This window comes from Balaenoptera musculus, chromosome 6 (assembly GCF_009873245.2).
Source record: "Balaenoptera musculus isolate JJ_BM4_2016_0621 chromosome 6, mBalMus1.pri.v3, whole genome shotgun sequence".
Taxonomy (NCBI): Eukaryota; Metazoa; Chordata; class Mammalia; order Artiodactyla; family Balaenopteridae; genus Balaenoptera; species Balaenoptera musculus.
In genome coordinates, this window is record NC_045790.1 from 68,506,917 (window position 1) to 68,524,314 (window position 17,398).

General features: G+C 38.1%; 1 protein-coding gene across 5 annotated transcripts in view; it reads right to left on the reverse strand.

Annotated features, from left to right (window-relative positions):
- The window catches only part of CEMIP2 (cell migration inducing hyaluronidase 2), a 79,534-nt gene that overhangs the window by 45,400 nt on the left and 16,736 nt on the right, over positions 1-17,398 (reverse strand). For 4 of the 5 annotated variants that reach the window (XM_036855788.1, XM_036855785.1, XM_036855787.1 and 1 more), the window contains exons 2-8: positions 16,805-17,147; positions 12,521-12,661; positions 11,366-11,927; positions 7,572-7,741; positions 3,795-3,983; positions 1,947-2,116; positions 8-217 (exon numbers count right to left, since the gene is read on the reverse strand). In XM_036855788.1, coding sequence (XP_036711683.1) covers positions 8-217; positions 1,947-2,116; positions 3,795-3,983; positions 7,572-7,741; positions 11,366-11,927; positions 12,521-12,661; positions 16,805-17,135 — 1,773 coding nt within the window. In that variant the 5' untranslated portion in view covers positions 17,136-17,147. The remainder of the gene's footprint in view (positions 1-7; positions 218-1,946; positions 2,117-3,794; positions 3,984-7,571; positions 7,742-11,365; positions 11,928-12,520; positions 12,662-16,804; positions 17,148-17,398) is intronic. The other variant, XM_036855789.1, reaches the window with a different exon arrangement.

Here is a 17,398-nt window from a genome sequence, read left to right on the forward strand (position 1 = left end):
TACTTACCAGCAAGCCATTTGTCCCATGCACAGTGATACACCTTGAGAAGCTGTGATGAATAGATAGGCCGTCCACAAATGTTGCATGTCTGTACCCTCCTTTATAATCCACGTCTCCACACAGGTGAAAATGAACAGGATACCGCCCCAGGTGCTGCTGACCCATGTGTTTCAATTCCACATGAGAAAGATGGACTGAAGTAAAATTTTTCTTTATCTGTAACACAAAGATAACCAAAATCAAACTAATATGTAAGCAAAGTAGCTTCAGCAAAGTAGCTCAGAATAGCAAAGTAGCAAAAAATATTGTTTTAATAGAAAATATCTGAAGGAGACTAGACTAGACTGTTTTCCTGGATCGTAATTTAGCAAATGCTTCCTTACATAAGTGAATGCTTTAAAGAGCAATAAAAATAGCCTCTCATTAGGAATAAAGGAAATGTAACAAGGAAAACTACAGAAATGGTTTCTGTATATATGTTTGGGTTTGTTCAAATATTTTGGCCATTTCCAGTCTTGTCTTATTCTTTCATTTCTATAATCTCCACCAGAGTTTGATAAATAATTATTTCTAAATCCTCCCTCAATGTTTAATTAGCACATACTGTTGTTTACTTGAGTCCTTTTTAAAAACGCCACTGTTGATCCACCACTTGAGCGATCTCAATATTTACAAACACTGGATTTTTTTATCACACTACTAAAAACAAAGAAATGACACTGACCAACATTTTAGAAATCAGTGCAACAGAAACGTAGCCAACAATAATAGCCTACTCAATGCACAAAAACTGATTTTAAGACACATGTAGCCAAAATGCAGCCCAGGAGTCCAATACATTAGTACATAGAGCAATGCTTAGCACACAGTAAGTGTTCAGTACTTTTACAGAATAAAAATCTGCATACAAAAAATATCTTTACAGAAACATATTTTGAATGTGTACTGCTTACCGTTTCATAATATGTTTTTTAAAAAAAACTGATTCGGGGCTTCCCTGGTGGCGCAGTGGTTGAGAATCTGCCTGCCAATGCAGGGGACACGGGTTCGAGCCCTGGTCTGGGAAGATCCCACATGCCGCGGAGCAACTAGGCCCGTGAGCCACAATTGCTGAGCCTGTGCTCCGCAATAGGAGAGGCCGCGATAGTGAGAGGCCCGCGCACCGCAATGAAGAGTGGCCCCCACTTGCCGCAACTAGAGAAAGCCCTCGCACAAAAACGAAGACCCGGGCTTCCCTGTTGGCGCAGTGGTTGAGAGTCTGCCTGCCAATGCAGGGGACACGGGTTCGAGCCCTGGTCTGGGAGGATCCCTCATGCCGCGGAGCAACTGGGCCCGTGAGCCACAACTACTGAGCCTGCGCGTCTGGAGCCTGTGCTCTGCAACAAGAGAGGCCACGATAGTGAGAGGCCCGCGCACCGCGATGAAGAGGCACCCCCGCTTGCCGCAACTAGAGAAAGCCCTTGGGCAGAAACGAAGACCCAACGTAGCTAAAAATAAATAAATAATAAAAATAATAAAAATAAAGGAATTCCTTAAAAAAAAAAAACCAAAAAACTAAAACCTTAAAAAAAAAACAAAACAAAGACCCAACACAGCCATAAATAAATAAAAATTTTTTAAAAAACCAAAAAAAACCTGATTCTTTCAGAAATTGCATGCATGATACTGAGATTATTTGTTTTTTTGTCTGTATAATTGGTTCTTCCCAATGTAAATTGATTTAATCCTTCATGGGACAATTTTTAAATGGTTCAACTATAGGTCCAGATCAACTAAATAAAGATATAACCTTATCTTTTAATCATCTAAAATCTCATTGTTATTGGATAAAGAAATAAAATATGATTTCAATAGCCATACAGATCTCATTCCAAAACTTGAAAGTTTTTTCCACATGCACTTAGCAGCCAGGGTTTCAAAGAGTTCATTAAATCCTTTTGCCTACCATGACATGTCCCCCAAAGGTATCATAATCAAAGAACTGACACTGGTTTTCAGCGTAGCATGAGTCTTCCATTTCTCCTCGGATTACAATATTCTGGGTAAGAATTCCAACCTCAGCTCTCATGTCTACACCATCTATAATCTCACCCATGTGCAGGAACTGAGGCGTTTCTGGTTGATGAGAGCAAAGCAAAAATAACATTAGAACAATGAAAACATAAAACTTATGTCAAAAAGATAGTCCTCTTTATTCTGTAACTCCAAGACATTATTAAAATGTATTGTTTTCTTCCATTCTTCAATACCTCAGAACCACAGAATCCCAGGAAGTAAAGATTTTAAGGATTATCTAGTCTAATTCCCTACTCAATGCCTTAACCCTCACTACCAACTATCAAACCCACACACAGAGAGCTTACTCCTCCCTGAAGTAGTTCAGTCCTCTCTTGAACAGCACCAATAATCCGGAATCTAACTAAGAATCCATGCTGTCTCTCTCTCTCTCTCTGCTTCCTGTCCATGTGCTCTTGTTCTACTCCCTTGAGGACAGATGAAGACCCAGATGCATGTTGGATCTAGGAAAACGAATGGTTTTGTACATGTTGATAACAGAGTGTCAAGTTGTTTTTGCTTCTACTTCAAAGCTAAAGTAATCTGCATTTGGACATTAACAGTACAGAAATAACCATCTTTCCTTTCCCACTTCTTATTGTAATATTATTATGCACTTTTAAATTCCCACCTTTATTGGAAGCTTAGAAACACTTTAAGAATGAGCTTTTATCTGATCTTTACTATATAAACTCAGGAAGGAAAAATACAAATAAATCAAGGAGTTGAGATTATGGAGACTCATTATCATGTAGACTTGTTAACAAGAGTGGGAATTTCCAACTGAAATTAATGCCAGATCGTATCATGGTTTTTTAGCTTTTTGTTTTCTGCTTATACCCTGTATTGTCAAGAAAGAAAAGTACAAAACTGAATGAAACAAGAAAAAACTGCTAAGTGGGCCAATCCCATTTTTTTCTAAAGCAAAAAATTTTCCTTTAACCTTCAAAGCTCTAAATTACCCATTGAGTACTTATTAAATAGTTACTATAAATTATTTTGTTTTGTTTTTATTTTGTTTTGTATCAAAAATGTATATTTTTATTACAGAAGCAAGGAACTATAATGAGTGAAATGCACAATGAATCCCATAATTGAGGCAATGAAGTAAGAAGCTTTGCCTATTACCAGGCTCAAAATAAGTATCTGGTAAATGTCAGTCATCCTTTATAAACACAGCTTACAGTAAGAATCTTATTGTACATTGCTCTCTCTCAAAAAATATATTATTCAAGATTATGATAGGAAATGTAGTTTTATGAAAATACCTTTTTGGTTTCATTTTAAATATATTAGTGAGATCTACTTTTTGCCAAGAAAGTAGACACTCAAAAACCATGAGTTTCATTTTTTTTAATTAAAAAAAGAAAGACTTCTATTAAAAAATGAATCTGGTTTACTATTATTTAATAGTGGAAAATTAATAAGAAAGTAGTTGGAAAGGATCTTGAAAAAATCAATCCATCTAGTCTGCATCTTTTTTTTTTTAACATAGAAACTGGCACAAAAACACTGATTTACCTATAACACATCATTAACAGCAACATTATTGCTCAATGACTACTTTTATCTAACATCCTCTGGGACTCTAGTGTTCAAAGCACCCCACTGCTAAGAACTTCAATATTGATGAAGATGAAGATGATGATGATGATGACGACTGAAGGAAAAACAAAGAATTCCAGGAGTCATATCTCAAAAAGAGTGTTTCCCAAGAGCCTTCTGAGCAGTCTGATACCTTTGACTTTGACCTGGAAGCGGTTGCACTTGGGACAGGGGAGAAGGGTGAACTCCTCTGCTTGGTACATGGAATAGTCCGTGCTTGCGACCACAATCTGATCTCCGGGTTTCCAGCTACTAACGTCATCCAGCAGATGAAGTTTCACTCCATCCACGACCTCTACCCGGAAACCTGAAAGAGAAACACCTAAACCAAAAAGCAAGAAAGAAAGTGATTTTTTTTTTGTAAAATCAACCCCCTCACTGACTCACAAATCAAAAGTTAAAATAAACACAAGTCAGCAATGCTTCAATTTGATCCATGCACAGGATGAGACAGGACATTAGCACACACATAATCTTAATATTAAGAATAACAGCTTGCCTTAGGCAATCTCTCATTTCTGTGCCTTTTCTCATCCTTTAGTCTTTATCTACAGTGTCCTTCCACTCTTAATTCGTCAACCAAGATACTATTCATCTGATAAAATTCAGGCGAACCTTTAAGTACTTCCCAAACGTCCTTGCTGGAAGTAACCTTTATCTCCGGTATTCTCATTCTGATATTCTCTTTGGTATGATTCGTATCATTCCAATGGGAAGACAGCTCACCTCCCTGGAAGCTACATCAGTAAAGGCAGCAAAGTACATGCATCTGTGTATTCACTGCTCTGTCTCATAGTGCAGACTCATAAATGTCTACTGAAGGGATGAGTATTCCCACTATTATCTGCAATGTGACCTAAAGGCCACATGATAGTGCCCCAGTCCAACTCAGCTCCTTTCCTGGGATAACGTCAGGCTTGCAATCCAGGGACTACTAATTATTGATCTCTCCTAATACCTCCTTTTGAAATTCAGAGTTGGTTCCCAACTAGGCAGATGAAAACTGAAAAGTTGATCCAGCATCTCCATAACTTATACTCTTTAACATGCAACCAAGTGTAGAAGTGTTTCCTGCTTCTAAACTGTCCATGATATAATCTGTCATGGTTCAAAAAGTGATTTAATGCAAATGAATATGGAATAGATGGAAGCTATGGAAAATATGGAAATGTGGGAAAACACCACATTTCAAAGATATCTGTTTACTAACTGTACTTCACTATCATCCTTCTACTTAACTGGCAAACTACTCTGGGGCTACTTTAAGATACTGACTCTAAAAGTCGATGATAGGAGTAAAAAAAACTCATTTATTCAAGTTAGGGGAATAAAAAAGAGGGAAATTTAGGCAAGGCACAAAGAGTAACACAAATATCCTTACAGTCTTGAGAACATCCTGATAAAACCTAACCTGAGCAAGTCTTGAATTCTGCTCCTTTAGACTCTGATCCACCATGTTTTCCTGTTTCTACAAAGCAAAAAAAAAAAAAAACAAGAAAAAAAAAAGAACCTAATAAATGTAAAGTGTTTTCTTTTTTTATATGTTTCTTGCATATAAATACTAAAGCCTATAATGGAATTCTGTCTAAATAATAATAATAACTCAAACAATAACGATAGCTAACAGTTGTGGGATTTCACATACATAATAACTTTTCATCAAAACAACTTCGAGATATAGGAGCTATTATATGCATTAAAGATAAAGAAAGCAAAGGCCAAGGAGTCTGACTGACAGCTGAAAAATGATAGAGCCCGCAAATGAATGCTAATTTAATTCCAGAGTCCAATTTCCTAAACTCTATATCATTCTGCCTTCCCAAGAATCAAAACAGGCAGGTTAAAAGCAAAGGTAAACAAAAACCTCATGGTAGCAATGACAATCACTACCCCAAATTTCAGATTTTACCAAAAAGAATTATCTAAAAAAAGAACTAAGAAACATTAATTTTTTCATATAAAATTTCAATAATGCTTTAAAAAAAGATTTCTAGATGAATAAGTTTTGGCTTAAAAGACCATCAGAATTTGTTTCTGTTTAAAGAAAAAAAAAGCTATGTTGCATGGAAAAAATCTGTATTGTTCGATTATTCCTCATTTTTTTCTGGCTGTAGAAGAAAATCCTACCTGAGATATCTCCTATTAGCACTACTGAATTGGAAGTATGAAAGGACATAAGTTTTATCCTCCTTGCTTCCTGGAGAGAATTTCTACCTCATCCAGAAAATAGGAGCCACTGAGAACATAGAATACAAACAATATCCTACAGTAGATAGCTAGAATGTATCCTCTTCCAGAAGAGAGGAGTCATTGGTAATGTGGAAATGAAAGCAAAATTTCCCACAAAGGAAATGTTGACTCAAGGTTTGTCAGTGTTATCCTCTGCCTGGAGTCTCCCTGGAAGCAGTTCCACTAAACTCTTCATGCAGGTCCAAATTCCTGCTTAGAAATACTTCTCATCTACCTATGCTTTTTGCCAGAGGCAACCATGACGTGGTCAAAAGAGCAGTAGTCTTGGAGGCAGAAAGCTAAGGCTTGATTCCAGGTTCCTTATTCATAATAAGGAACCATCTCCTCACCTCAGACTCAGAAGGCTGCTTAGATGGAACATGTGAAAAGTCCCTGTTACATACCAGGAACTCTGTTTTAAAGCAAAAGACTTTCTCTCTTTAATTACAAGGACACAAAATACACCCAGGTCATGTTTGCATTATTGTTAAAATAGCTAACCTTTATTTAGTGCTTACTATATACACTGTGCTAAAAAACTTCATATTCTTCGCATTTGATACTCACAGCAGCTCTATGTGGTAGTTTCCATAATTATCCCCATTTTTCAGATGAGGAAACTGAGGGTTAGGAATTTAAAGTCACATGCCCATCATCATATAGTAAGTAAAAGAGCTGGGATATGAACCCAGGCATTCTGTCTCCAGAAATCCATTTCAGTGAATACTTTGCTACAGTGCTGCTCAAAACAGAGTTATAAGCTCAGTCTAAAATAAACCTTTCTGGCTAATTACAGATGTAATAAAGAACTTTTTAATGACTCATTTCACATTAATTTTGGTTGGAAAAAAAAGCTGGTGGGCAAGCACAGACAGAAGGCTGCCTATCTACCTGGAGCCAAAAAAATCTAGCAGCAAAGTCGGTAAGTACAGAAATTCTGCAGTGAACATCCTTAAGAGAAAAAATCAGAGCATCAGTGCTAGACATGATAGTTCTTCTAAAAGGTGGATTATTATTTTTAAAATATGCTGAAGAAAAAGTAAAGACCTAAGGTAACTTTACAATACATTATTTAAGGAGAGGAAAGCAGGTTAAAACAAAATGAACACTAGGGGAGGCAACATAAATTGAAGAGTGCTAATTAACTCTGAATGATAGGGTTAAACATTAATTTTAGCTTTGTACTTTTCTGTGTTTTCAATTTGTCCATCAGATAAATGTAGTAGCTGGATTATCAAGGAAAAATTGCTAAGAAAATGAGTAATTTGTTTATACAGCATGTGTTCAAAGGTAATATTTGCCGACATGTCTATATAACGAGAAAATCTAAGGTACAAGATCATTTCACTGTCACAGAACATAACCAAAGACAGCTCACCCGATCACATCCAGATTGGTTCAACTGGTACCAAATCCAGGAAGCAAATCCATTAAGTACACCATATGACTCAAGAATGAAGAACAAAAGTCCAATTGGGGGGTGCCTAAACTAGATCATTTTCTAGTCCAGAAAAAACTCTTGAGTCTAAAAGATTATGTACAGTAGGGAAACTATAGGTTTCATCTTTAACCAGTTGAGAAATCTAAACAGACTGTCATTTGAATACAATACCACTTTAAAAAAAAAATCTGTCACAATACTTACCAATGTCTTACAAGAGTATAAACTGTACTCGCCTACCTTCAATCCATTCACTATAAGCTGTCACAGAGAACTTCTGACCATCCACAGTATAAAATTCTCTTTGGGCAAGAGCCTTTCCTCCACTACTATGATTCTCATAGTTTCTCACAGATTCATTGCAAGAAGTACTTCCACCATCAATAACACCAACCAAAGCCCAAGCTTGCCTAGAAGGAAAATAAGCAGGTGCATTTGATTATTTGTCATGGTACTGACCCAAATCCCCAACACAGATGTTATGACAGGTGCTGTTAATTCTATTTCATTTTTGTCAACCCCTCCACCTCTTTTTCCATGTGTGGTTGCAAGTCCAAACTTGACTGAAATAACTGACATCACAGAAGAAAATGCACCTGAATTTTAAATCCTTGTTTGTCCAGCTCTGTAACAGGTGAAACACTGATGACTATGACTTCAATTAATCATTGACTTCCTTCCTCAATGCATACCCATTTCATTCCTATATCATTCTGGGCACAAACCCATTTCTTTTTAAATGATTATTACCTGCTCTCTTTTCCACTCTCCTCTCTGCTATGTTCTCACATCTAGCTGCATAATAGAATCACACGGAGCTTTAGGAATATATCCATGCTTAGACCCAGCCCACGCTGATGCAAACAACATCTCTACAGGTGGGGCCTGGCATTAGTCTGTTTTTAAAGTTCCCCAGATGCCACGATTGTGCAGCCACACTGGAGAACCACCAAGTTAGAGCAGTGGTTCTCGAACTCTGTAGGCATCAGGATCACCTGGAGGGCTTGTTAAATCAGATTGCTGGGCCCCACCTTCTGATTGTTTGAGGCGGGGCCATAGAATTTGCATTTATGACAAGTTCCCAAGTGATGCTGATGCTGCTGGTCTGGGAACCACACTGAGAACCCCTGAGTCACAGGTCAGAGGTTAGAGCCTTAGGTATCAACCTTAACTGCACAAATTGCAGGGGGGTGTGTCCTAGCCTTCAGAGATCCTGAGGTAAATGATGTAGGGTGGGCCTTGGGCGTGGGATTTTTTTTTAAGATCTCACGTATGCAAACAAGGCTGAACACCACTCGATTATTGGTTTCTTAATATTCTTAAATTAAAACTGTAGAATCACTATCCAATAGATTTAAATTTTTACATGCTTTATATCTATTTGAAAAGCTATTTGAAAGCAGTATGTTTGAAAAACACCATTTTATTTCTGTGATACTGTGATAAACATCCCAGGGACTTTGCTCAAGCTTGTGGCAAAATCAATCAAAAAAAAAAAGAAAGAACAAAGATAAAAAGTCAGAAAATTTGCCTTAAGACTCCTGGTTTAAAACATGAGAAGAAAAATGTCAACTTCCTACTGTAGAAAAAAAAAAAAATGCCAAATGTAATCTATGCTAGACAGATGGCTGGATATTCACGGATGAAAGTTAACCAAAGCATGCCTACAACCTTACAGATTCTACACCCACCCCTGCGTGGATTAGCTACTCTTTGGCCGACTGTGCTTTATACCTCTATTTATATTCCTTGATACAGCAGAAAGAATCAAACGAAGAATGTCTCAATTTATTATCTCCTGTGTGAGAGGGAAGAGGAAGAATATCAGAGGCTTCCTTTATTTACCAGAACTGCCTCAGCAACTATAAAACAATGTTCTATTCTATTGATATTATCTCCAAAACACTCCTACTTCCCTCCTCCACTTGAGGAAAATTTCAGCATGCCAGAACATTATCTTCAAAGGGGCATGTTTATGTACCCTGGAGATAATGTCAGTGCAATGGAATGTTGGCAAAGGATCACAACTCTAATTCCTCCATCAAATCAGCAGCAATATTTCTAAATTCTAAAGGGAATTTAGAAACAGTAGGGAGAGGAACCCAAAAAAAGTCAAACAAAATATTCATAGCTAATGAACACACAAACCTAGAACAATAATGACATAAAGAAACAAAAGTTGTAATCTCCGGTATTACTGGATAGTGAAACAAAGTAGGTGTCTGACTTTGAACAGACCACACTTCCATTCATAGGTCTATAAATTATAGAAATATGTGTACATAAGCATGAAGAGATGGATAAAAGAACACTCAGAGAAGCACATTTTATAAGAGAGGTCTGAACTGGACAACCACCCAGATGTCCAGCAGTAAATACACTGTGCTATAGTCATACAACAGAAAATAAACAACAATGAAAATAAGCCACCCTGCATGCACCAACATAAACGACACTCAATAACGAGGCTGAGCAAATAAGCCAGACACAAAATATAACATATTGTCTGCTTCCATTTATATGAAGTTCAAAGACAGGCAAACCTGAACTTGAGTGTTCTCCACAAATTCAGGGGAGTGGTTTACCTTTGGTGAACAGAGGGAGTGGTCAGTGAACAGGATGGGATAGGATGGGGGCTTCCAGGACACTGGCAACGTTCTCTTTCTTGATCTGGGTGGTAGCTACCCTGATATCACATGGTGATAAGTCATTAAACTCTACATTCTTGTTTTTAGCACTTTTCTGTATATATATAATATTTAATTAAATCACCACCACCACCCCCCAAAAAAAACTACCTCTAAGCCCTCCTTCTCTACAGCCTACATAGTATACTCCTAAACTTCCCTCGGGCTTCTCACCTTTGGGAAGCCTCTACTGATTCCCCAAGGCTCCTTCTATTTGCACTCGCATCATACCCTGTAGCTGCACTAAGTGTCTCATTGTACGATCCCCTTCTACTTAGGTCTCTGTTTATCCACCAGATTAAAAGAGGACTCTGAGACAGTGTCCTTTCATCTAAGTATCTATGGGTACCCGGCGCTTAGAATCCCCTAAATATTCCCTGGGTGAGTAAAAAGCATTTTAAGAACATTACAGATGCTTTTTCTTCACTAATTTTTGCCTTCTTAACTTTCTCTACAATATCTATAGATAATATTCCATTCCAACACTGACCAAAGAAAAAATAATAACTAGATCAACCAACCATCAAAGGAAAAAAATAATAACTAGATCATTTCAACATGGGAGTTTTGAAGTCCTCTTGCTTTTCACTGCAGATATTCCCTGACTTTATTGTGAACAGTAAGCAGAATTAAAACTTCTGTTTTTTTGAATTAATTGTTGAGCCAGCTGCTTCCCCAGAACCCAGAACTGCATTAGGAAATCATGATTAACTAGACTATGGCATAAGAACACAAGAATAAATTGTAGGAATGAATCCTACTATCTGGATGAACCTCGTAGCCCTCCAACTTGTGCTTCCCCACATGTGCCAGGGCCCCAGAGGCCTGTGCCAATCAAACAAGCAGATTCAAATTAAAGGATACAAAAAAAAAAAAAAGAAAGAAAGAAAAAGAAAAAGAAAACTGTGCATGTTCCACCCCTCCTCAATCTTTTCAGACAACTTTTACACCTTAGCACGGAATTGGGCCCTAACCTTTCAACTCATAAGGTGCCTCAATTAGCCTGAGTTTCATATGATCTTCAGAAGATAATAAAAGAAGGAAGTCAATCTCCTTAAACTGCCTGATTGCTTTTCAGTACATTTCTGCTCTTAATTTTTCACAAGCCCAATGCTAAGGTTCACAAAGTGCTTCATAAACCAAAGCCAAGAAAAGAACTTTGTAAACAGTCTTCTGTCCTCCAGTTCAAAGCAAGAGGCAACCAGACTTCCAAATGGTAGTGGCCATTCTGGCCCCTGAAGTCAGACTGTGAAGTGTTTTGTTTCTTTCTCCATCCCGCTCTCCTCTCACACAGACACAGATGCTAATACATAGCAGGAAGGAAGGTAAAGAGATATGTATGCCCACCTGTAGCCCAGTCCTTGGATCAGCTTACTTCCCAGCCGGTCCTGGATCATTTGTATGGTTCCTTGTAAGAGGCTTTTGACTGCTGAATCTCCAACAGCTATGGCAACAATCCGTCCTGGATCCTGGTCTCTCAGGAATTTCTGAAGTCGCCTACTTTCATTGTGGTATTCGTGGGTATCAAACCTCTCAATTTCCAAAATTTTGGCTGTGTCTTGGTCAATGACCCTCACATTGAGGCCCCTGGAAAAGTCCTTTTCAAAGGCATGGGAGCCAAAGGTCAAGCCTGAGGAATTCAGAGTTCTCACCAACAGCGTCCACGATGCCTTCTGTGCCCCATGTAATTCCAGTGTCCCGCCGGCTTCCACACCAATAAATTTTTTGCCAAATGTTGGCATACTTTCACCTTCATCTGACTTGCCATACAAGGCAATTGTCGCTTTGGATTTATAGCGGCAATTTTCTGCTCCAATATGAAGCGCCCCACCATCCTTGATCAGGATGTAACGAGTCCTCAAAGTAATATTTCTGGATCCATCTTTATCGTCCCCAAATACAAGCAGTCCTGCAGGGAATAACACTAAGTAAGCCAACTTCTGAAACATCTTTCTGAGGTACAGAGAAATAAATTTCATCTTAAGAGGGGAAAAAAGCACTTCCGCAGTTAAGTTGGGAAAAAGAATTTACTAGAAGTCTGCTTAGAAAATTGAACCTGTTTTCAAAACATATTAAACAAAGAAATGGAGAGTTCATATCTCAACACCCTAAAAATGCCCATGTGTATGAATTTCAATCCATTCACTTTAAAAGTAAACCATTTCTAGAAAAATATCTAAGACTCTACCAATCTGAATCTCACTTTCACGTATATTAACTCTCTCATCACTGTCCATAGTTGTAACAAAGATTTAGCTATGAGAGATGACCTTCTGGAACTATTCCCTTTTCTATAAATCAAGGGTCTTGACTTGAGTGATTTCTAAGGCCCTTCCAGCTCTTGAATTCTACTGTTCTACCTTAGGAACTTTTCCTGTCTCCATGGTTAGAGTGACACCACATCCTAAAAGCTAAGAATAGTTTTCTACATACAGAACATCAAACGTTGCCCTGTAGTAAAGAGCAACCTTGCTGTTCCCATAGACAGGGACCACTACTTACCTCCATCCTTAATGACTATAGAATTCACTGTGGCATCTGAGGTCAGGCGGAACATATCTCCCTCCTTGATAACAACTTGTTTTGCAGAATCTTGTCCTGGATCCCAGTTCCTGAGACGGGGGTTTTGATCTGGGCAATTCTCTATAAAACAATGCAACATCGATATCCCATTAACCAACAATATGTAAAAATACCTTTAGCCAAATCCAAGTACTACCATCATTTATTGCAACCTGCAAGTAATGGGCTGACATATTTTAATTTCCTTCCATAAGGATGGAAGTCCCAGCCATCCCACCAAGCAGAGATGTGTCAAATCCTTTACTTCCTCAACATATAAAAAAGGTTTCACCACAAAACCAAGTTGCCATCCTCTAGTTTGGGTCAGAGTCCACAAGGTGAAAACAGAGTTCGCCTGAACTATCTACTCTGGAAATAAATCAACAGTAAGAGGCAAAACTCTGAATTGTTCTTGGACCCACTCTAGAAAGCCGTTTTAGAAAAGAAAATATGTTCACAACACACTGGTAAATAAAAAATGGAAATTGCTAAGCAATATGTATATTAGGTCTTCCCAGGTTCCTTCCTATGCACAGTGAATCATAAAGTAGGTGATAATAGCACTTCTTTCATTCCAAAGGCAGCTGCTGATAAACATCACTATCTTCAGACATGTACATTTTCCCAGCAAAGCTGCAAGAGTCAAATGGCCAAAGAATGACTTCTCATTTTCAGAGATGAGGAAATGGCAGATTAGAGAAGCCAAACCCTAGATTACTCAGCAAGTTGAGTGATATGGAAGTTCCCCTTTAAGAAATGAGGTTTACTTTCCTTGTAGCATTTCTTTACTAGAATTAGAATTTTCCTCTTGAGGGACTTCCCTGGTGGTATAGTGGGTAACACTTCGTGCTCCCAATGCAGGGGGACCGGGTTCGATCCCTGGTAGGGGAACTAGATCTCACAGGCATGCCGCAACTAAGAGTCCAGAGGCCGCAATGCCGCAACTAAGAAGTCCGCACACAACTAAGACCTGGCGCAGCTGAAATAAATAAATAAATAAATAAATATTTCTTGAAAAAAAATAGATGTGTGTAGTGTACATAGTATGTTAGTAACGTGTAAGATATGTTAAAAAAAAAAGAAATTGACTTCCCTGGTGGCGCAGTGGTTAAGAATCCACCTGCCAATGTAGGGGACATGGGTTCGAGCCCTGGTCCGGGAAGATCCCACGTGCCGCGGAGCAACTAAGCCCGTGTGCCACAACTACTGAGCCTGCGCTCTAGAGCCTGTGAGCCACAACTACTGAGCCCATGCACCACAACTACTGAAGCTCGTGTGCCGCAACTACTGAAGCCCGCGAGCCTAGAGCCCGGGCTCCACAAGAGAAGCCACCGCAATGAGAAGCCCGCGCACCACACGAAGAGCGGCCCCCACTCGCAACAACTAGAGAAAGCCCGCGCTCAGCAACGAAGACCCAATGCAGCCAAAAATAAATAAATTAATTTTTAAAAATAAAATAAAAAATAAATGGAGTGTTTAAAAAAAAAGAATTTGCCTCTTGAATAGATGATGAAGAAAACAGAAAAGTATTTTGCATTGCCACAGCTATTTAATGCATGAGACATTTAGTTTCTGCTATAATTTGGAAGAAAAGAGAGGAAAAAAAATCACACCAATTTTGACCAACTAATGACCAGGTAGTTATTGAGGATCAATTTGTCCACTCTGGACTAGATAGTGTAAAATTTATAAAGTATATAATTTATAAAATTTAGAATGAGCTCACAGCCCTCAGAGCATACAACCTAGCTTGGGAGAAAAAGCCGCCATGTATGAAATAATACTGAACAATGTGGTAGCTACTTTAGATGCAAAAGAGCTCACAGAAAGGAGGGGTGGGGCTAGAGTAACTGATGCAGCTTCAATGGAGCAGATGACACTAGACATAGATCCCCAAAGGGTGGACAGTATTTAAATAAGAGGAGCATGAAGGGGAGATAAGAATACCAGTGATACAAATATCCCTTACTATCCAAGTCCATTTGGTTGCTCATTTAGAATACCAAGATATAGCCTACATTTAAACTAAGCAAAGATAAGAATGGACAGGATATGCTTGCAAATCATATGAAAGTGGAAGGTATATGTTGGGGGATAATATGAGAAAAAGTAGAGACACTGGGTACATCACAAAGATATAATTTTCTATAGGAAGAAAATTGTGATTCCTGATTTTGAACTTGCACACCACTAATGCAAGCATCTATTTCTAAGCATTCATGTTGGCTCATGCTTTCTCTGAGGTGATAATAACCACTACAGTTAAAATTAGTCCCACTAGTTAAGACCTTGGCAATTATTTCATGGAATTAGTTTTTCTCCTAGTAGTTTCATAATCATTGATATTTAATTCTGATAAATCAATGATCATCACTATTATACTAAGAATAATCCTTAAACTTTTATTCCCATCGAAGAAACAAAACACATCTTGAATTCGTTCTGACTTAATACTGAGGATTTCTTGAGCTTTTCTTCTACCTCCCTCTCTACCCATAAAACATTTAGCTGGAATGCTCCATGATATCATAAGCAAATGTAGGCCCCAAGTAACAAGCACTGTACCCAGCTACAGAAGGAAATCCCAAAGGAATCTAAGTCTCAGAAGATCTAGAGCCTACTATAATAGTTATATAATTCCTCTTAATTGTTTATAATTATTCCCCAGGAAAGCATGCTTCACTAGAAATTTTTTATCACCAAAAATTCCAGTCTGTTTTTTTCCAGTAAAGTACACTTAATGAGAAAATATATAGTCTGCAGAAAGCATCAAAAAAATAGCTTAGCTAGCCCCACCTTCTCAGCTACCCATTTGTTGAGTAGTGGATGCATTATCAAAGTTATGTAACAGCAATAACCACAGTGAGGCTGATCCTGAAATATTTCAGCATACCAGATCTTTCCACTGATATTCTGGCCTTATACTGCCAAAATGTGAAACTAAACGATGTTGATTCAAGGAACCACATCAGCAATTCAATGTCTTAGCTGGAATATGAAAACATCAATTAAAGCCACAGATTTCAGCTCTGATTTTCCATAATCTAGCATCCCTTTACTGTAGATTACTTGGAAAGAATGAATCAACAGCAGTGAATTTGGTTATTCCTCTGGAGAAAAGGGGAGAGAAAGTCAATGCTATGTGCAGTGGAAAGCAATGTTGCAAGTTCTTTATGTGGTCTACTGGCTTGGCCAGCAAAGATGTTGAATGAACATCTCTCTTACTTTAGGTCTATTTTCTTAGAAGTACTGACATTACCTCCCCCCCAAAACCTTAAAGGCTATAAGACCCCAAATCACCCATGAAAACTAAATAAACTAATATTTCTAAGTCTTATAACTGGTAAAATGCTTCTCAAACATTATACCCATTTAAGGAGGCACTAATTCAACAAAAATCTGTTGCAGACTATAAAAAAAATGCAGACCAGTATGGTGCCAATCCAGTGGCCTGGTCTGCTTTTTCCACAGTGCTGAGCCCTTTGATTTTCAGAGAGACGGATAGGGTATATTATGAGGCCATTCTTCATTGGTACTATATTGAGGCTGACTGACAATAAACTTTTCAAAATCATTCAAAGTACTGCTATATTACCAACTTGAAAAGCAAAGGCCATTTAAGAAATTAAAATCTCCCTAAATGATGTTTAACTATGAAGACAAGTGTATCAGAACTTATACCTACTAATGGATGTTTTTCTTTAAGGATGTACCTTGTTCCCTCAAAATATTGGAAGCTTCTCTTTTGGAACTGTCTCCCCAACTGGTTTCAAATGGCAGAACACAAATCTTATCACTTTCACTTTTTTTTCAATTAAATATACTTTATCACTGCATTTAGTAATTTTTATTACTAAAAACTTGTGCCAGTCTGAAAATCATACCTACCACAAAAGATGAAATTGTGCTACCACAGGATTTCAATAAAGACTCTTAAAATTACTATTTTGAAAAGAAATGCTCCAAGAAAGTCTTGAGTCCTGGGACAAAGTGGGAAAATGGAAAGGAAGAGCAATCCTTTAATTTTATCATTTCCAGTGGATTCCTTTAACAATTGCTCTCATTCATAAGAAGATACACCTCATATTATCTAATTATATATTAGTAAGCTAGAGCCAAGTTAAAATAACAAAAGATTTTTCAGAATTTATTCTACTATTTCCTTCCCTTCCTTCTTCTCCTAGAATGGGTTCTGTATGCACACATGCACACATACGCACTTACCATCTGGAGCATATTTTGAGGATATTCCTAAAATGACTGCAAGTGCAACAAAAAATGAAAAACTAGTAATAGCAAAGCAAATGAAAGTATTTTTGTGCCTCTTCTGCTTTCGGCTTTCTCTCTGGGCTTGTTGTTCCTCAGATGAGAAAGCAAAGGTGGCCCGGGCTTCCGGTCTGGTAGAGGTAAATTTGGCTGAAGCTTGGCTCTTTGGAGGAGGAGGGGGACGCAGTGGGACAACCTTCCCTGGAACATAGCCAGATGAGCGATGGCTGTTTCCATTCTGAGGTTGCAGGAAAGCAGGGGAGTGGCCCCTGGAATTAGTGGCATGCATGATATACTGTCACTGTGAAAAGAAAAGAAAATTAAGGCTCAGAAATGTGAGAATTGTAATGGCTTTTTTTTAGTATTGTGGTAAAATATACATAACATGAAGCTTACCATTTTAACCATTTTTAAACGTAAAATCAGTGGCATTAAGCACATTCACAATGTTGTACAACCATTACAACCATCCATTTCCACAACATTTGCATCATCCCAAACAGAAACTCTATAGCCATTAAGCAATAACATTCCCCCCTTCTCCCCAGTCCC